The sequence below is a fragment of the Periplaneta americana genome, chromosome 8 (assembly GCF_040183065.1).
Source record: "Periplaneta americana isolate PAMFEO1 chromosome 8, P.americana_PAMFEO1_priV1, whole genome shotgun sequence".
In the NCBI taxonomy this organism is placed as follows: domain Eukaryota; kingdom Metazoa; phylum Arthropoda; class Insecta; order Blattodea; family Blattidae; genus Periplaneta; species Periplaneta americana.
This window is the reverse complement of record NC_091124.1, coordinates 33,385,409-33,407,012: the sequence shown is the minus strand read 5'-3', so window position 1 is coordinate 33,407,012 and position 21,604 is coordinate 33,385,409. Positions and strand designations below refer to the sequence as shown.

Genomic DNA, 21,604 nt, shown 5'->3' with positions numbered 1-21,604 from the left:
TATCACCAGTGCAGTAAACTTATGGCCTTACAAAATTTATCAATTTTATCATCGCATCTTAACCACGATTAACCAAACAAATAATATTGCTGTGCCATCAGCTTTTTTTTTTTTTTTTTTTTTTTTTTTTTTTTAAATATATAATTACAGGTTATGTGTTGAGATCCGAAGGCCATAGAACGGAAGTTGCGCTTTGTGCGTGTTTGTTGTTTTTAAGCGGTAGACGATAGTTACGCCATCTGTTGAGTTTTATTGGTATTACGATTTTGTTTAGAGCTTCCCTGCGTTTTTGGAAGAAGTTGCTGAAAAACGTAAAGTTTTTATAGTTGAAAAGTGATTGTTTCGCGAAACAAACAACTGAAAATTATACATCTATGTATGAGAATTGTGTGTAACGACATATGTGGACTTTTAAGAAAGTGCATCATCTCAGGACATGGTTCACAAGGCTATAGTATTGAGTGGTGACGTACGGGCTGCATGTTGCAGTCCGATCCTTTATTCCAAAACATGCTTATTTATGTACGGGCTTGCTTTGCAACTGACTGGGGCTATTTGTTTCTAAAATACAATTAGTGTTTCGTGTTATGGAGGTCATGGAATCGGGAAAGCCTCCATTGAAAGACAGGGGAAACATGGTTACTTCAGTGGTTTCTACAAAATTGGCTGAAGAGCCAAACAATAGTGATGGTTGTGAGGAAAGTGTGGTTAAAACTGCTGAATTACATAATGGTGAAGAACAATTAGTCGATTCTAATGAAAGTACAAATGGTTCGAAAGGCAAGAAAGATGAAAAAGAAAATGCCAAGACTGCAGATGCTGAGGACACAGAACATCCATCAGTTAGTGGTGAGAAGTGGAAATTACAGTTTGACTTATCTGATTCAGCTAGTACATCGGATAACGATGCAAGCGAAGTTGAAGTTGGAGAAAAAGCAGGAGAGAATATTCAGAAAGAAGGAGATAACGTTTTAAACAAAAGTGATTGTATTGAAGATTCGGAAGACTTCCAGGGTTTTGCTGTCGATGCAACGTTACAAACTCCTGGAACGATTTTAAGCAAACTCATTGGTAAGAAATATTTTCGAAATAGTAACTTTTAGGGCTTACCTTATATTGATAGCTCTAACGATGATTGATGATTAAATCTATAAAATGTGTGTTGTGAATTTCAGCAATTTAATACAAGATAGGGAAATCTTCGCCAAAAAGTAACTAAGTGTGGTCACTTTGGCATTGTATTGGTTCAGGAAAAATAACTCTGTGAAACTAGCGCTGAGGTAGTTCCGGTGAGTTCTTCTTTTACGAAAATAATATTTGCACCGGCCTAATTATTTACCGCTTTGGGGGAGTTTATCCAAAATTGAACAAGATTTTGCTTATATTAATATAGGGCTATAGCAAGCATGGTATGAACATGCTTAATGTTCAGTATGGTTTGGGAAGTAGCTATTTTAATACGTTGCAATGTTGATGTGGGTTAGGATTGCCTGTCTGGATAAGTAGACTGTAGGCTATTGTAGTTCTTCAGTTTTTGACATCGCAAAGCCTTTACTAGTTTAAAGTAGCCCCACGATAGGCCTATAACTTGAAAGATGTTTTTAGAACATATGTCGCCATTTACGTTATTGATTGCTAATGTGTCGAAATTAAATTATCTGCACTATAAAGAAATTAATCTTTCCGTATATTATTTTAGGTGATAGTTAATAGCGGTCGTTATGAAGCTTTCACTTCACTATCCTGTTATTTCCCGATTTTATTACATTTATTTAAATTCCAGTTGATAAACATGTTTTCCATCTTTAGTTCGTGATGGGAAGCTTGCCATATTGTAACTCTCTTAGTATTAACCAGGTGCACCACGAGGAGATGGAGTTAAACTTAACAACGATAATGAACTGCCCAATATGTAACAAAAATGAAATTTTGAACAAATAGCACCTTCTCCTCTCTGACAAACTGGACTACGTTAATAGGAAGAACAACAACAACATTGAAGCACTTTATTGGGAAGCTAGAGAAAGGATGATGCAACTCAGCTTTTAATTGCCATTCGAGAACAACAGCAATACATTTATTTTAATGTAAGGTACTCTTGAGAATATTATTATCTTCCATTCTCTTTATATATTGTAGCTAATCATGTACCTAGTCCTTTTGTTAAAGTAGGCCTAGGTCTATATTAAGTGCATAGCTGTCATTTTACTTGGGCTTCCTTTCAGTGTTGCCCTTGACCACAGGCAAACTTTCGTTGGACCGATGCGGCACACATATATTGTTATGCATTAAGATAAATCAGATGAACGGACATGTCTTAGTGCCATTATTTCTTACATTAAAATTGTTAACGTGCCTAAAATTGCTTCGAAGATGCCGTTGAATTGCTCTCCTTGTGCATGAAGACATGTTGTAGTATCGTTATAAATTTTCATTCACACATTGCATCTCTGCTTGCAAAATGATGGCTATTTCTTCTCTGTGTTATTTTTCAGTTCATCTAATGTTCGTGAATTTGATTTATACATTCCGTCTTTTAAAGTGCCCCATAAATCAAAATCGCAGGACGTTAAGTCTGAGGATCGAGCGAGCCATGTTTTCAGATAATAACAAATATATTTATCATATACTTAGTACTTTCTATTGTTACTTACTTACAAATGGCTTTTAATATAACCGAGTCAGAAATTCTATCTTTCAGTCCAAATTTTGCATATACAGTAGAATTCCGATTATCCGAGGTAATGTGGACTGAGGTCACCTCGGATAACTGAAAACTCGGATAATACAGACGTCGCAAGGACATAAAAATTTTATTAACAAATACAAGTTACAGTATCATTAAACACCTTCTCATATATAAAATAGAGGAAAACACACCTATTTTTGCAGTAAATAATTTACAGTACTCTACTGTACATTATTACTGTAGTGTACCTATAGTGACCTTTTTTTTCTTTCGGAGAAAGGCCCATAGGCAAGCAACGCAGTCTTAGACTTATTGTGCAACCTCCTTATGTTGAAATGATTGTTGAAGTCTTTAGAATTGCTTCTTTCAAGCTCATGATTCACTGCATGGTGTCATCTTATCGATTCAGCCGCAGCATCCAGTTCTGACTGGAGACCTGATCCTCCACCTGCCTGTGATGTTGTTCTGCAGCCTCCTCAGATCGATGGCATCTGTTCGCAATTAATGTGCCTGAATCTGCTGCATCCTCAACAGAAGAACATGTCATCATCGATTCCACAACTCACGAAGGCACCCTCTATCCAAGCAAGCAACATTCTTCCAGTCACCCGCAGTCTGCTTATTAAAGCCCCTGTGGCTTCGCTGGATATGTGCAGCTCCCGCAGACAGATACCGCCTATAGACAGATCCTGGAATCACATCCGCCATGCTCTCCTGGTCGACCTGTACATTATTAAGATGATTAATGAAATACTAATGAAGGCGAAATGACTCCGAGGTCCAATGCTGGAAGTTAACCAGCAATTCTGCTTCGAGTGGTTGAGGAAAAACTTAAGAAAAACCCCAACCAGGATTTGAACCGCTCGTTTCATGGCCAAGAAGGCTAACTGATACTCCACAGTGGTGGACTATATTGACATTACAGTAAAATTAAATTAAAATTAAAGAAGATACTGCACTATAACAAAACTAAGTCCTTTGTATAGCCTAACATTTAATGCTTTAAATTTTGTGAAAGAAGTTCTTCACAGTTTTTTGTTCTTCGTTTACTTGCTGTGATGTTCTGCAGTTGCCTCAGCATCAAAATATCAGTGGCTGTAGTGTCATCATTCTGCTCAATATACAGAAAAGTTCTTTCGATAGAATTTAGACTATCTGTATGTGGAATCAGTAATTTTAAAGATATGATGAAAAGGTATGATGTCATTGACGATGTCACTACTACCAAAATATGAGTAGCCGATTTAATTAAAATTATTCTTTTATCTCTCCTCTCTCTTTTCTACTTACTTCCTTTCCTTTACGCCTATCTTTCTCTTGAGGTTTTCTCTTTCTCTTCTTCGTCTTTACATTATCTACAATTACTTACTTACTTACTTACTTACAAATGGCTTTTAAGGAACCCGAAGGTTCATTGCCGCCCTCACATAAGCCCGCCAGCGGTCCCTATCCTGTGCAAGATTAATCCAGTCTCTATCATCATGCCCCACCTCCCTCAGATCCATTTTAATATTATCCTCCCATCTACGTCTCGGCCTCCCTAAAGGTCTTTTTCCCTCCGGTCTCCCAACTAACACTCTATATGCATTTCTGGATTCGCCCATACGTGCTACATGCCCTGCCCATCTCAAACGTCTGGATTTAATGTTCCTAATTATGTCAGGTGAAGAATACAATGCGTGCAGTTCTGTGTTGTGTAACTTTCTCCATTCTCCTGTAACTTCATCCCTCTTAGCCCCAAATATTTTCCTTAGCACCTTATTCTCAAACACCCTGAACCTATGTTCCTCTCTCAGAGTGATAGTCCAAGTTTCACAACCATACAGAAGAACCGGTAATATAACTGTTTTATAACATTATCTACAATTACACTATATATATATATATATATATATATATATATATATATATATATGTATATATCTGTGGTGTTCGGGTAAAGGGGTATAAGTAATTTTTTTGTTCAGGTGGAATTTTGTTCCCTAGATGAACACACAAGTTAAATTATACAAGTGGGTGTGCAAAAATCAAAGGATACAAGCAGTTGATGTGTTTTATTTGTGTAGAAAATGATTTGTAATAAGGGTTCCAAGTTTAATTTTCATTTACCTCCGAACTCATTTTTATGACTTATCTCCCTTTACCCAAACACCACACATTATATATATATATATATATATATATATATATATATATAAGCTACATTACACTTTATTTACTCCACAGGGTTCCATTATCGGGCCCATACTTTTCAATATATTCATTAATGACCTCCCGTTTCGCTATATCCACGGCAGAAGTAGTCATCTGTATATCTATGCAGACGACACTGCCCTCTTGGCGATGGGCAAAACCTATAGATTAGCGTCCCGTAGATTGCAGTCGATCTTAGATCACCTCCAGCCGTGGTTCCACGACTGGAGAATCAAGGTCAATGTAGAGAAATGTCAGGCCATACTCTTTTCACTAAGAGCGAGGCTCGAAGACATACCACCACCACCCACACTTTTCGGACGAGAAATGCCGTGGATGAACCAAATTAAATATTTAGGGATCATTATGGACTCTCATCTCACCTTCCGAGATCACATCCAATCCCTTCTTCGTAAGGCCAACGGGCTGATAGTTATACACTATCCCATTCTGGCGGCCTTAACTCCTGACAACCTGAGGGTAGGACTTACCATGTATAAGGCCCTCATTCGCTCTGTCATTACCTATGCCGCAACCGCATGGAGGTTTGCGGCAGTGTCCCATCTCCGTAAACTCCAAGTTATCCAAAACCAGGTGATTCGACTCATTACCCATCTCCCCCGAGTCGCCTCGAGAAGAAAGTTCCATGATGAACTAGAGTTGCCAACCATAGACGAGTTCATTGCTCGACTGGCTAGGAACCTGTATGCGGAAGCTCGTGCTAACCCCAACCCGCTCATATCTGGCCTCGGCCAGTATGATCCTAGGTTACGGCGTAGACACCAGACAGGTCCATTAGCTATACTATTGAGACAGGAGGACAGGGAGGCTGGCGTTACTCCCAGGTTTTGGTAGCCACGACTCAACTCCATGAGACTCTTTGGATAGTGCAACCGCTTTAAAATGACCTTGTCTTAACTGGGCTAAACAAAATCCCTCCCTAACAATATCTACTTTTGTTGATCGATGGAACTATCATAGAGCCAATTGGCTAGTATATATCCATCGATTCATAGAGTCATTCAACCTAAGAGCCAACTGGCTAGTCTCTGATATTGAGACAACTCATCCTGCCTAAGGTTTTTCCGTGGTTTTCCTAAGGCGCTAAGGCAAATGTCGGGATGAGCCCTAAAAGAAATGGGCCACGGACCTGCACTCATATCCCCATGAATCTCCCTAATTCCTCTAAATTAATTAACAATTACATCTCTCCCCCGCTCTTCGTAAATGAGCCATTATATAGCCAAATGGCTGGTCTCAAAATTGAGATGATTCAACAAGGCTCATGACAACAATCACCTCCTACATAATAGCCAAATTGGCTAGTCTCTTATATATGAGACAACTCATCCTGCCTAAGGTATTCCGTGGTTTTCCTAAGGCGTAAGACAAATGTCGGGATGAGCCCTATAAGAAATGGGCCACAGATCTATATGCCCTTCCCCATATATATTCCCCTTTATTATAAACGACGTATGCCCTAGTTCAGAACCTATAAATTGTCTATTAAATATACGAGGTCACTCAATTAGTCGCAATTTGAAAGGACAGGGACCTCTCAAATTGCAGATTTAGATTTCACGGCGCTTCTTCCGACGGCCTTCACATGCTTTGTCATCGAACAACAGATGACAGCGTCTCACCATCCTAACGGCAAACACCAGCCATCTCCTCCTTGCCCCGTTCCGTGATCACTTGATCAAATCTCAGTCTCCCTCGCGTATGTGGTACCTAAGAGGTTACATCCAATTTCGGCTTCCCCTTCAAAATTTTCTAGAGCTCCTTCAGTGGAGCAGCATAACCTGGAGTGAGACTAGTGGCCAAAAGGCTTGGAGCTCACATATCTAGTTTTGTACAGCCCCCAACCCCTTGCAAGGACTCGTTTTGCGTACCTTTTAAATTTGTCCTCCCAATTCTCTTTCGATTTTTCGACTATTTACTCATCACTGCCGATATTGGGATTCGATCCAAGAATCTTTACATCTCACTATTGGTCCGACACCTTAGCCATTAAGCCAAGGAGACAAGTTACAAATCAACAGTCAAAATCATCTCTCTGTAGAATTATTTATGAACGAAACAATAGATGGCAGTATACATAGTACCAAATAGGTCGAGAGCTTATATACTCATTGATGTACTGTCAGTAGCAGACATTATTTCTATGAATATGTGCAGTTGGAAGCCAGTACTAGTAAAACAGTACAATGCGTAGAACATATACTTAACAGATTAATTACTGATTAATATTTGTTACTTATAATGAAACTAACATCTGTCCATTCTTATTATTATCATTAATTTCTCTAAATAGAATACAAAACCTCTAATGGCAAAATTTCATTACATTAATATTCTGATTATATAAATATATTTTATATTTATATTTTTTCTCCCTGTAACATAAGTTAGTTCTAGTAAACTTATATTAAATTAATTCTCATCATTTTACTAGTTATCTCAACTTAATTATAATTGATTGAATTAAATTAGCTCATAAATTAAATTATTATTTTTATTTTATAGAATATGCCATTAGGAAAGTTCAGGATAACAGGCAGGGTTTGGAATTGAATGGGTTACATCAGCTTCTTGTCTATGCGGATGACGTGAATATGTTAGGAGAAAATACACAAACGATTAGGGAAAACACGGAAATTTTACTTGAAGCAAGTAGAGCGATTGGTTTGGAAGTAAATGCCGAAAAGACAAAGTATATGATTATGTCTCGTGACCAGAATATTGTACGAAATGGAAATATAAAAATTGGAGATTTATCCTTCGAAGAGGTGGAAAAATTCAAATATCTTGGAGCAACAGTAACAAATATAAATGACACTCGGGAGGAAATTAAACGCAGAATAAATATGGGAAATGCGTGTTATTATTCGGTTGAGAAGCTCTTATCATCCAGTCTGCTGTCGAAAAATCTGAAAGTTAGAATTTATAAAACAGTTATATTACCGGTTCTTCTGTATGGTTGTGAAACTTGGACTCTCACTCTGAGAGAGGAACATAGGTTCAGGGTGTTTGAGAATAAGGTGCTAAGGAAAATATTTGGGGCTAAGCGGGATGAAGTTACAGGAGAATGGAGAAAGTTTCACAACACAGAACTGCACGCATTGTATTCTTCACCTGACATAATTAGGAACATTAAATCCAGACGTTTGAGATGGGCAGGGCATGTAGCACGTATGGGCGAATCCAGAAATGCATATAGAGTGTTAGTTGGGAGACCGGAGGGAAAAAGACCTTTAGGGAGGCCGAGACGTAGATGGGAGGATAATATTAAAATGGATCTGAGGGAGGTGGGGTATGATGATAGAGACTGGATTAATCTTGCACAGGATAGGGACCGCTGGCGGGCTTATGTAAGGGCGGCAATGAACCTTCGGGTTCCTTAAAAGCCATTTGTAAGTAAGTAAGTAAGTAAGTAAATTTTATAGGTTTATCTCAATTTAAATAAACATGTACTAGTTGTTAAAACTTAACTGAAGAATATTGCTGGAGAATCTTTTAAGTGTATTATAAATATTCGTAATTTAAATATGTATTGTATTGATTAAGGCTGGTTGAGTGGAAGAGAAAGCCTTATGGCCTTAACTCTGCCAGCGAAAATGAAACATTCTATTCTATTCTATATAAGACATCTTCCATGAATAGGCCTATGTGCAGTATGGAAGCCAGTGTTAGTAAAACTGAGCAATGCGTAAAATATGTTGTTGTTGTTTTCTAATGCCAGGCGTTTGACAATAAAGTCATTTGACCTCTTGCACTCCAATATTTTTCAAAGATATTATTATGACCAGCCACTGAAGCACAGATTTTGAGGTGTTCCGAATCCATTTCTTGGTTTGAGTTGCACAATGGACAGTTAGGGGACTGATATATTCCAATTCTATGCAGGTGTTTGGCCAAACAATCATGGCCTGTTGCCAATCTAAATGCAGCTACAGACGATTTTAGTGGTAAATCGGGAATTAACTGTGGATTTTGATGCAGAGAGTTCCATTTTTTCCCTTGAGATTGTGTTATCATATTTTGTTTGTTGAAGTCTAAGTATGTAGATTTAATAAATCTTTTCACAGAGTAATACGTAGATTTTGTAACAGGTCTGTAAGTAGCAGTGCTGCCCTTCTTTGCTAAAGCATCCGCATTCTCGTTTCCCAGGATTCCACAATGGGATGGTATCCATTGGAATACAATTCTTTTATTGAGTGATATTAATTGAGAGAGCATTTTATTTATTTCTGCTGTTTGAGATGAAGGTGTGTGTTTAGAGACTATTGATAGAATAGCTGCTTTGGAGTCTGACAATATAACTACATTCTTAAATTTATTGATGTGGCATAGAAGATTCCTGAGACTTTCACTTATTGCAATGATTTCTCCATCAAAACTTGTTGTTCCATATCCAAGAGATCTATAAAGTGAGAAGAGACAGCACGTAACACCTGCACCGGCACCCTGTTCTCTGGAGATCAAGGATCTGTCGGTGTATAAATGAAGCCAGTTTTGTGGAGGGTACCTAATATTAATTATCTCTAAAGACAATTGTTTCAGTATTTCATTGTTTACTTCTGATTTCAGTATTTCTTCTGTTAAATTTAGATGATATTCTATATTTAATAGAGTTAAAGGGTTTGGTTTAATTTGTAAGTTTTCTTTTAAATTCGGGATATTGATTTTCTGTTTTAACTCTTGAACAATGGATATGAAACTTTTTTGAGTTTTCAATCTACAGAGAGGACTGTATGAATGCCAATTGTTTCCTGGTAATCTGATAAGTTTTTCATATTGAATCAGTGCTTTTTCTTCTATTGTCATTTTGATGCTGTTAATATTAGTGAGGAATCTCATAGATTCCACCAGTAATGAGTCTGAGAGCTTGGTTTTGAACATATTCTATGTCGTTTATGAAAGGTGAAGTATTTAAAATTTCTCCGCAGTATGTCAGCACTGGCTGTATAAACATATAATGTATGTAGTGTTCAAAGTATTCCTAGAGCATACCCATTTCTTTCCTGCTAGTCTTTTTAGAAGAGAGAATCTTTTATGAGCTTTTTCAGAAATGTATTTCAAATGGTTGCTCCATGTTAACTTACTATCGAAAATAACTCCAAGATATTTTCGATAGTAAGTTAACATGGAGCAACCATTGGAGCAATACGTAGAATATGTAAGACATCTTCCATTAATATGTGCAGTATGGAAGCCACTACTGGTAAAACAGTGCAACACGTAGAACATGTGGGACACACATTAACGTGGATAGGTATTATAATCGGCCTGGGTAGTGCAGTTGGTATAGCACTGCCTTCTGTGCTTGAGGTTGCAGATTCGATCCTGGTCCAAGTCGATGGCATTTAAGGTGCTTAAATGCGACAGGTTCATATCAGTAGATTTACTGGCATGTAAAAGAACTCTTGTGGGACAAAATTCCGGCAAACCGGCAACACTGATATAATCTCGGCAGTTGCGAGCGTCATTAAATAAACCCTTTTTTTTTTTAGATGTTATATCATCACTAGAAAAAAAAATATTTAATTTTGTAGAGAATATAAATTACTTTCATTAGAACAACCAAAGAATTATGTGCATTGTGAAAAACAATTGAAAGTTAAAACTTACAAGCGATCTTCAAAAGTGAATTTTTCTTTCGAATTATAGTCCAGTAACTATAACAAATATAATAAAATGGTAAATTTTGAAAAACAAAATGGTGGTATATACGTATTATAACTACCTTGTGATGTCATCAATGACATCATACCTTTCCATCGTATCTTTAAAATTACCGTGACCAACTTGTCTGTAGTGTTATAATCATGATGAAGATCTGGAACACATTCTTCTATACTGTCCATCCATAAACCACAAAAAAAGTAAATTAAAATCATCATTACCAGTTGCAGAGGACACAGCTCTGCAGTGTTCAGGGTGATTCAGACCACCCATAACGGTAATTTATTTAGAAAACTAGTGCATTAACATTTTCGAGACAAATATTTATACCTAAACCACATGTGAACTTTTACTTGAGCTTGATTTCATCAATCAGCTCTAACAGGAAATAGGGTCAGTGACGTATCACTTCAAAATTTCGAATGAGAGTTGGGTCAAATATGTACCATTTGATAGAGCTCTTCAAAACAAACAACTTTCATAGGACACGTTTTTATTAATTTCTACTCTTTGAATGAGAAAACGTACGAGAAGGCAATGCCATTAATATTGAGAAATGTTACAAATCTTACAATTTTTTAGATGTGTCACTGTTGCAGCAAATGAGCGATACAGTCTGCTGTCAAAAATATCTGAAAGTTAGAATTTAAAGAACAGTTCTATTACTGGTTATTCTGTATGGTTGTGAAGCTTGGACTCTCATTTTGAGAAAGGAACAGAGATTAAGGGTGTTTGAGAATAAGGTTCTTAGGAAAATATTTGGGACTAAGAGGGATGGAGTTAAGGAGAATGGAGAAAGTTACACAATGCAGAACTGCACGCATTGTACTCTTCACCTGACATAATTAGGAACTTTAAATTCAGACGTTTGAGATGGGCAGGACATGTAGCACATATGGGCGAATTCAGAAATGCATATAGAGTGTTAGTTGGAAGGCTGGAGGGAAAAAGACTATTGTGGAGGCCGAGATGTAGATGGGAGGATAATATTAAAATGGATTTGAGGGAGGTGGGATATGATAATAGAGACTGGATTAATCTTGCGCAGGATAGGGACCAATGGCGGGCTTATGTGAGGGCGGCAATGAACCTCCGGGTTCCTTAAAAGCCATAAGTAAGTAACTACAAAATAAAAACCTATCGGAGAGATATGGCAAAAATGCAGGTAAAATAACCTATAAACGTAGGTATGAGTCACATTTATTTTCTACATAGCATCACCCTAACATCATCAGAAAAAAGATAGAAAGTCATTGAAATCTGGGTCAGTAACATCATCATCATCATCATCATAATGTTACTATGGTCATCAATCATCATCACCTTCATATGTTGAAAACAAAAGTTGAATATAATCATGTGTAAACTGATTTCTTTTTCTTTCCCTAGGTTTAACGGAATCTACAGTGGATAGTTTTGAATCACCCTTCAGTAGAGCAAGTACGTCCTATGACTGTAAAACTTCTGGTAAACAAGAAGAGAAGAAAGCCAAAGTCTTACCACAATCAACAATTTTTGTTGATGGCAGTGAGCCTCATATACAAGAAGGCATCAGATTTGCAATGAGATTAATTTCAGATTCAGATGTAGTAAAGCCCAAAAAGGAGCCTGTTGTCGAAGGTAGTACAAGCAGAGGCATCGTCAGAAGTGAGAGAATATTAAGAAGAAGAAGTCAGCAGTCTGATATTTCGGCAAAAAGTGAGGAGAAAACTGATTCTGGTGATGAGAAGGTTACCGAAGTTCGGGTCACAAGAAGGAAGTTAAAAGAAAGAAATGATACGGTAGTTGAAGAAAGAAATGATAAGGTAGTTGAAGAAAGAAATGATAAAGTAGTTGAAGAAAGAAATGATAAGGTAGTTGAAGAAAGAAATGATAAAGTAGTTGAAGAAAGAAATGATAAGGTAGTTGAAGATGCTAAGCTTCCTCCTGATGTTTTGATGGAAGACATAGGCCCTCCAGATATAACTGCTTCAGGTATGTTTTAAGATAACACATTTTGTACATTATAAAACTTTTATATATAAGACGAGTGCTGATAGTTTTCCCATAATTTAATTGAGCTTATCTAATGATAACAAACATGAGTTTAAAAAACGAAATTAAATTATCTGAGGATAACTATTATTACGAATTGTATTTGACATGATAATCTCAATGTGAACAACTGTAATTACGAACAACCAAACATTCGAATTTATAATAATAAGATCCAGAAAAACAGTCGAATCGAAGCAGAGATAATAGGGATGAAAACAACTTGAGGTCATAACAACATTTTATTTTGAACTTTTTATCATTGCTTACTTATAATGTTGAACACGTTAATTGTAAACCATTTTTACTTATAAAAATAATTAATTGTGTAATTATTGTTGTATGTTGAGACTACGAGTCTGACATAATTATTTGATTGCTGATATACTGAAGCAGCGATGATACAATTAAAAACAAATGAATGTGATTTTTATTTTAAATTTATTTGTTCTGTCTTTGCTGTGTAAATTTATCTTTGTTGTAGCACAGTCTAGTATATACAGTCACGAACTCAATACACAGTAAAATATGCATCCATAGATAGTTGCTAACCACTAGGATCGCTAATATTGCCTCATTACAGACAATGCAAAATAGTATCAGCACAGTATATTGTTCCTAGCACTCTCACAACTCAAGCTTCGTGACTATATATACTGTAGTCGCGACGCTGTTATTTCCGGCGTGACTCCACCTCTTTGCTTACGTCTTAGGAAGTGAAGGTTCTATAAAGTCTAGGTAGGTAGTATCGTTCGCCATTTTTGTTCTTTCGTTCCCGAGCTACCATACGAGGAATCTATTTGCCACACCGTCAAACATTATCATGTCGTAGCTCCTATGATAATAAATCAAACGCACTGTAATTCAGCAAATAATTGAGCGGCAAATAACGTCTTCGTGTGCTTTCTGCGAATGCCAAAGAAAGAGACAAAATGGCGGGCGATTATATGAAGTATTTATCGAGCCTTAAGAAATGAACGTCTTCATAAGCGAATCACAAGACGCACACGTTTAAATGTAGCCGACCTGCAACGCGATTGGCTGCCGGAAATTAGAGTGACGGGACTATAGAGTGTGGTTGTGGTTCATAACTGTTCATAGCATCATTCTCGATGCATATTGCATTAGTACAATAATTAAATAAGTAAATGTTTGTACATTGTTCTCACAAAGAGAGAAATAATCCTTCAATAGTAGCTTACTTTGTAAAACTTATTCAGAGAATTAGTATTTCAATAATATGTGATTTTACAGAATTCTTCATTCATGTAAAAAAAAAAAAGTTTTGTGAATATTTTGCGTCTTCGTCTGCCGTGACACTCCTGCTGCCTGCTCCCCCCCTCTTTATTCAAGTAGTGTCCTCCCCTCCCTCCCCCGATGGGTGATGGGTGGCCCTGATCCCAGGTTGCACTTGGGCGTGAATTTAAGCTCCATTCGGGCTGGTTACCTAGCTGAGTTTTAGTTCAAATTTTTCCAAACTATAAGACAAATGTCAGGTAATCCCATTAAAAATTCTTAGACTCATCTCATCAGATACTATCTCAATATCACCAATCCCTCTGATGCTCAAACTTCACAGTTAATTCAGTTAAATAATTGATTAAAATAATAAGAAAGTTGAAGAGGAGTTCACATGTTTTTGCAGTCATTATGTTGTAGCTTGAACATGTAATTAAAGTGTGATTTATGTCATAGGCGTGGGACCACCCAGTGAAGACGCATCTTCTGAAGTAATCAGTTCAGCTGCCAGCAGTCCATCAGTGAGCTCCCGAGGAAGTTTTAAAGTATCTAGTGAAAGATATCATCGTGGCGTATCCCCTGCACTTTCTGGAAGCAGTGGGAAGTCGTCAAAGAAGTTTTCAACTGACATGTCTGACCCAGCTTATCTGAAACCATTTGAGTATGGTATGTATACAAACACTAATTCATTTGCAAATCTAGCTTTCAGGCATAGCTCCCTGTGAAACTAGTTTGAATAATTGCAAGGGAAGAATTGTTCCAGGGCGAGGTATCGAACCTTTGGCTGAGCGCACAAAACCTCTACTGATTGAGTTACCCAGGAACTGTACTGGACACTGGCTCAATTTTTCCCTTTATATCCACATACCACAAGTGGGCTGACAGCTTTATAGTAAAAATAATGCCAATTTCTGAATACTAGTTAGGACAGAAAAGCAAATAATAGATAAGTAAGCTTTCACATGAGTTTCATAATAATGCGAACATAACCACAAAATGTATATTGAAAAGTCAACACGGAGCTGGAAACCTGCAGCAAGACTGCGGCTGCAAAAGTAAGGCCTAGTGTGTGAACAGACTCGCAACCTCCAGTTGCAATTTTTGCAACGTTCAGGTTGCGCAGCTTGAAAAGTAGCGTGCAGTGTGCTACTTTTGGCTTACATGTGAACGCGACACGCAATTTTTGCAACTGTAGTACAAAAGTTGCGCAGCAAAAGTAGTGACGTGTGACCGTACCTTCACTGTTCATTAACAGAAAACCACAATTCGCTTAATGTTGGGTCTTTGATGGCCTGTCAGCCCGCTTGAGGTATGTGAATATAAAGGGAAAAATTGTGCTGGTGTCTGGTACAGGTCCTGGGTAGTTCAGTCGGTAGAGCGTTGGTGCGCTTAGCCAAAGGTCCTGAGTTCGATACCCAACCCTGGAACAATTTTTCCCTTGAAATTATTCATTAATTCATTTTTCCTTTCGTTCATTTCATTATTGTATCCATACGATTTATCAGCATTGTGACTTTGAAATGTGGAACATTAAGAAATTATGCAAAAAATATGTGTGATATGAGTATGTATATACAAGGGCTATTCATAAAGTAACATCTGTTTTCATATAGAGCACCGAGTTTGGCATCGAAATGCTGTCTTTGCAGTGAATGTTGCGTGATTCAGTTCGCTTCGAGCAGTGATACAGAGAGGGTTGTGTGGCTATTACTCAGTGCTACATGTGTTCAAAATCTGTGCACTATTTGAGAATCCCGTCAGCTGTGAGATACGCTCAGAGATATTATATCCGAACTGCAAAATTTCAAATGGGAAGTGTTCGATCATCCTCCATACAGCCGTGATTTAGCGCCTAGTGATTCCCATCTTTTCATGCACACTATGAAGTGGCTTGCATCGCAGCGCTTTGACGATGATGAAGAGTTGCAGTCCAGCAACATAGGTTGACTTGAGTCACAGGCTGGAAACTTGTATGACCAAATCTCGTTAAGCGCTGTAATAAGTGTCGCAATTTAGCCGAAAATTATGTAGAAAAATAAATGCTTGTAGTTTCAAACTGCTGTAAACAATTTCTTTAACCACATTGCCATTTTTGGTACAATAAAACAGAAGTTATTTTATGAATAGCCCTCGTCTATGATAATAGATACATAATTACACTGGTCTGCATTTTGAAACCATGTTTTCGTTGTTTTACATTTGAATTCGAAAATAACTTTCAAATGTTTCCATCACATCAGATTTCCATCATATATCACAAAATATGAATACACAGGGTGTCCAGTAACTCGAACATAGCTTAAAGTGTATTGGTGAGGTCATTTTAACTCTAAAATATCATATGAGCTAGATAATTTATTTTTAAAGGGTTCCTGGAAGCTTGTTTGTTTTTGTTACACAAGGTAACATGGAATATTCGATCATGTGTTTGTATCTTTCAAGGTTGGAAGCGAGAGCTCGTACATCGAAGTAACACAAGAGACTCAGGGAAAAGGCAGTCTGATGTCTATTATTACACCCCATCTGGCAAGAAAGTTCGTTCTCTTCGAGAGGTTCTCAAATTTTGTAAGTGTACAATTTTTTATGTATGTATCTTATGTATGTACTCCATCGTATTGGAGTACTGAATTCACCTAAATGCTTACTGTGCACCAGAGAAGAGGACATGGAGATGGAGCACCTGGCTAATTGTGAAACTCTTAGGACATTTGTGGACCTTCCATCAAAATATTGGGAAGCAAGAAGGATGGTGACTTCATTGTTAAATCCAGAGCATTAGATACACACACAATTTCTTATGTTGTTTATTTAGCCAGTTGTCTGAAGACAGGTCTGAACCTCACAAATCATCCAACAAGGCACCACTTATGAGGCAGCTAAGCCAGAAGATAATGGGCTGCAGTGGCTAGTTCCTTTCCCCCTCCATAGCATACATCGCTGACTAGGCACAAATTACACTAATCAGACTTCATACAGTATGCATACAAACATCTTCCTCTGACATGTATCGTCAAGAGAGGTGTATTGCCTGATAATAGATGTATATATCAGACAACCTCAATCGGACGTAAAATCTCTTATAAAGACCAGTAAATAAATACAGTGTAATCTCAGTATAACATAAATCAGAAAATAATATTATTTATACTTCATTTTGAAAAGTATGTTATAAAGAAAAGAGGATGTTTTGTCCAAACAAAATTGTTTTCATTTTACATTAGGTAATGTAGAGTTATTCCACAACATAACTATTTTACCTTTCATTTATTGCAGCTGTGTTTAGAGTCCATGTAAGATTCAAGAAATTCACTATGCCTATGCAAAACTACAAGGAATATACATACTACTCACTTTTGAAATTATAACACAACGAAATTATATAACCTAAAAGGAAGTTAGTATGTACAACAAATAATATGCACATAACACAATACATTCATCAAAATTTGAAGTAGTTCTTAACTTCGGTTTTGTTTCTTTTCCTCAATAATTTATCTTCTGCAATCATGTCACCAGTGACATGAGAATCAATCATTCTTGCTTGAAACAATGTAGGACAAAGATCATATTATGCACGCAAGATATTGCATTTTACATACAAGATTATGTTTCCGGCTAACATGTTTTGAATAAAAGGAGATATACATAATACATAAAATCTACAACCAGCAATAGATAAAATAGAGGTGTAAAAGTTAAAAAAAAAATTACCAAGTATAAAAATTTTCGTATGTAATAATGAAATAATCACAAGTAATGATACCGTAAAAATGAAATATCTTGCATTATAATGTATGGATTTTAGTGGGGAATTGAAAATATGTATGCAAAACTGAATACTACACTAATCTGAAGTCTACTGTATTAGCTTTTCAGATGTTTTGCAAATCATAATGATCCTTTTCTTGGAATGAAGTTATGTAAAAACACAGCTTATCATAAACTTAATATCTTCTAAATTACTGGTATAATAAAATAAACTAGCCACATTTATTTCATGATGCCTAATTGTCCACTCTTATTTCACCATGGTAATGACTTTCTTTACCCACTGATACCATAATCAACTCATTACTGCTGTCAATGTGCTAATCAACTCTGAAAAATATTAATTATTTCACTGAAGTGAGTGATTCTGAAGAAAGCTTTCCTTCAGATATTAAAGGAGCAGTTTCAACTGTTATTTTATCCCTGTTACCAGAAAACTCGAGACTATAAATATGGTTGGTTGCTTGCCAGCCAGCCAATGCTCTGGTATCATGGCAATGAAGCCATCAGCCGTCTTGCAGTTCAGAATTTTTTTGTGATGTTGAGATGAACAGGCGAAGCTTCGCAATTTTCTAGGTGGTGTTTATTCATGATTACGTCGTTTCCACATAACACACAATTGGGTGAGACAGAGATGCTGATTCTATATATACATGAAGTGCCAGACAATCATACTGCCACTGCTGAATTTTTTGGTTCTTCAGGGATGATGTCTAAATTTTGGAGGAGGGGTTTCCATGATTTATCTTTAGTGATTCCTTTATTCTGTTCTAAAATTTTTGTTTGTATTGGAATTTTTTTTATTGATTTTAACAGAAATAAATATGAATTGTTATGTAAATGCTTCCTGAAATGGTGTGAAGATGAGAAAATAGGTAATTTTACAAATGAAAAGGTTTTGCTAGCTTATTTTGAATATTTGTCTAAATCTTATAAACCTTCATCGCTATGGAAATCTCTAATGAAACCAAGTCTGTAGAAATAATATAAAATAAGAATTTCACTCACCACCTCCATAACTTTGTTTTTTCCTTCATTTTTGGTAATCACTATCAGAGATAATCGCGATTAGCAACTGTAGTCTGTCACTATTACTAGTAAGACAGAAGAATATGTCCGTGTGTATGTATTAGAGCTACAAAGATATTACATTTCTCAGTTTATGCAATTTAGTTCTCTGCTTCATTGTTCTGAAAGTAAGTATTGGCTTTGGATCTTCAGTGTTTGCAAACGAGTTTATGTCATGTTGAATTTTATGGTTATGATCTAATAATGTTCTGTAGTGATGCATAACTTCTGTGTATTGGAGTTTCATCTTGTACATTATATTTTCAGTGGATGATGGAAACTTAACTCCAGAGAATTTTACGTTCTTCAAAGAACCATTGGGTGTCAATGATCCTTCGAAAGAAGTTATCAGAGATGCTAAAAAGGTATTAATCAAAGTGAGTACGTAACTGAATGATATTTTCAATATGGTAGTTTAGGTTGTTTGTCCCGCGCCGTGGCATCGTGGTCTAAGGCATCCTGCCTAGGACTCGCGTTACGGAATGCACGCTGGTTCGAGTCCTCATGGGGGAAGAAATTTTCTCATGAAATTTCGGCCAGTGTATGGGACCGGTGCCCACCCAGCATCATGATGCACTTGGAGAGCTACAATAGGTAGCGAAATCCGGTTGCTATAATGGCTGGGGGGATCATTGTGCTAACCACACGATACCTCCATTCTGGTTTGATGATCGTCCACCTCTGCTCCAGCATGTGGGCGTGAGGCCAGCAGCCGGCTGGTCACTCTAGGCCATTCATGGACTGTAGTGTGTTATGTTTAGCTGTTTTCTTGTTATCAGTTGTGCCAACTATGGAATCTTCATTGAACTCTGTGGACGGTTACTAGTCAAGAAGGCTTTATTGATTCAGTTTTATTTTTATTAAAAAGTTGCTTTTCACTTCAATTATCCGAATCCCAGTAATCAATGCCACTTGACAGATGATTTTCAATAAATCTTAGTATTAAACCATTTCTGATACGTGACTATTCATAATATCATATAGCAGAAGCTATAACATAACCTATTATAAACAAGTGTTACAAAAGTTTTAATTAAGGATGATGAAATAAACAAGAAAAGTTTTAATTAACGATGTTGAAATAAAAAATAAACATCAATAATTTGAAAAGGAACAATTATTGAAAGTACAATTTTTAAATTTGAATGTTTTAGTGGTTGGTGATTCAGTTGATGTTATATTGGACGTGTGTGTAAAAGAAGTGAACTCGTTGATGTACATGGTGTATCCCTCAACTTATTCAGGATTTCCGAATGGTGCTCTTTATTTATTTGTACATACGATTTCAGGAAAGATGCATAGCTATGACCAGTGATCTTTATTAATTCTTGTTCTTGAATTCCAATGCGAGTCATATTTGAAAGTGCTGTGCATCGACTGGAGTGGTTTGTAATTTTCTGTTTTTTTTTTGACGTCCAGACCAATGCAGTTTGAAATGTTGGCAAACAAAGAAACAAATGCTAGGGTAGTGATAAAAATAAACAAATGCTAGGGACACGATAAAATTAAACAAATGCTAGGGACGCGATAAAATTTTGCGATAAGCAGCCGTGATTGGTTGAAAGACGTCCTTTTGTACTGTTTTATTGGTTAAAAGTAATATGACGTAGTAAAATTGTAATAGTCAGATAAAACACTTCCTTACAAAGCATCTTATCAAGTAATACAACTGTGATTGATTGATTTTAAGGCAATTCTGAAACTTTATTGGCTAATATCACAAATTCATCCTATAAGTTGAATAGTCATTATTATCACTGCTATTATTATTATTATTATTATTATTATTATTATTATTATTATTATTATTATTACAGTGAAACCTGTTCAAATCGGAACCTGAATAATCCGGAATTCTGTCTATTTCGGAACAATTTATTGATCCTGGTGAAATTTGTATGTATTATGTGTAATTTATTCTGAATAAAACGGAAACTGTCCAACGCAGAAATGGAAACTGTCTGCTACTGTTCAAAACGGAAACAATATTTTGGACACACTATATTTTGAAACAGCGTATAATTTCAAGGAATATACGAAATATGTAGGTCACTAAGATAAAAACAAGTTTTCTTTGCAAAATTCTAGAGGGTACGAGGGTGTGTTGGCCTGTCAGTCATAAATTTTATCACCCTGTTGACTAGGCAGACGAGTCCCTTGAAAGATTTTCAATGCTTCACACCCGTATGCTGCAAGTGTAGTGATTTCCAGGTTAAAAAAAGAGTTGCATAAAATGTGGCATTAACATTAAGTGATGAAGTAAAAGTTATCGAGATAAAGGAAAATTAGAAACAAAGTCTATGTGAAATAATATAGAAGTACAGTTGTGGAAAACTCAGGTGTGACACTTTAAAAAATAAAGATCATAATGAGTTAGTGGCGTGTGGCCAATATTGGTGACACAAAAGGAACCAGAAAGCAACTGTTTATGTGGAAATAAATGAACTGTTGTGGGAGTGGGTTCTTCATGACCTTTCAAAGAACAAGCCAATTTCTGGATCTATTCTGCAAAGCAAGCTATTGAACTGGCAAAGAAATTAAATAAACCAGAATTCAAGGCTTCTAATAGATGGCTCCTAGTCCAATTAATTAATAATGTGCAGTGATATGCAGTACAGTATTAGAGTATAGTGTTAGATATTAAATAGAATGAAATTAGTAAACTTTAGTAATGTTTAATGACTAGTGAGTGAGTTATGATAATATTTATACAGAAAATGAGATTTTAATCAAGATGATTCACCAACATAATGAGCGACAGAAAGCTGATTTAATGTGATGAGTGTTAAATGGAATATTTTGTACTTCTTGCAGTTTGCGGCATGCCATTTTGTTTTTCATGTATATGAATGACAAAATATTCCATTTTAATGTCACACCTGAATAATACGGAAACCTGTCCACAATGGAAAAAAAAATAGGACCATG

The 21,604-nt window shown here is 36.4% G+C and overlaps 1 protein-coding gene across 2 annotated transcripts in view; it reads left to right on the top strand.

The window, feature by feature from the left end:
* Positions 1-247: 247 nt before the first annotated feature.
* Positions 248-21,604, top strand: part of LOC138704641 (uncharacterized) — an 83,319-nt gene continuing 61,962 nt past the window's right edge. The window contains exons 1-5 of one of the 2 annotated variants that reach the window (XM_069832729.1): positions 248-1,071; positions 11,957-12,541; positions 14,297-14,506; positions 16,283-16,405; positions 18,944-19,041. In XM_069832729.1, coding sequence (XP_069688830.1) covers positions 588-1,071; positions 11,957-12,541; positions 14,297-14,506; positions 16,283-16,405; positions 18,944-19,041 — 1,500 coding nt within the window. In that variant the 5' untranslated portion in view covers positions 248-587. Of the gene's footprint in view, positions 1,072-11,956; positions 12,542-14,296; positions 14,507-16,282; positions 16,406-18,943; positions 19,054-21,604 lie in introns of both variants that reach the window. The other variant, XM_069832728.1, reaches the window with a different exon arrangement.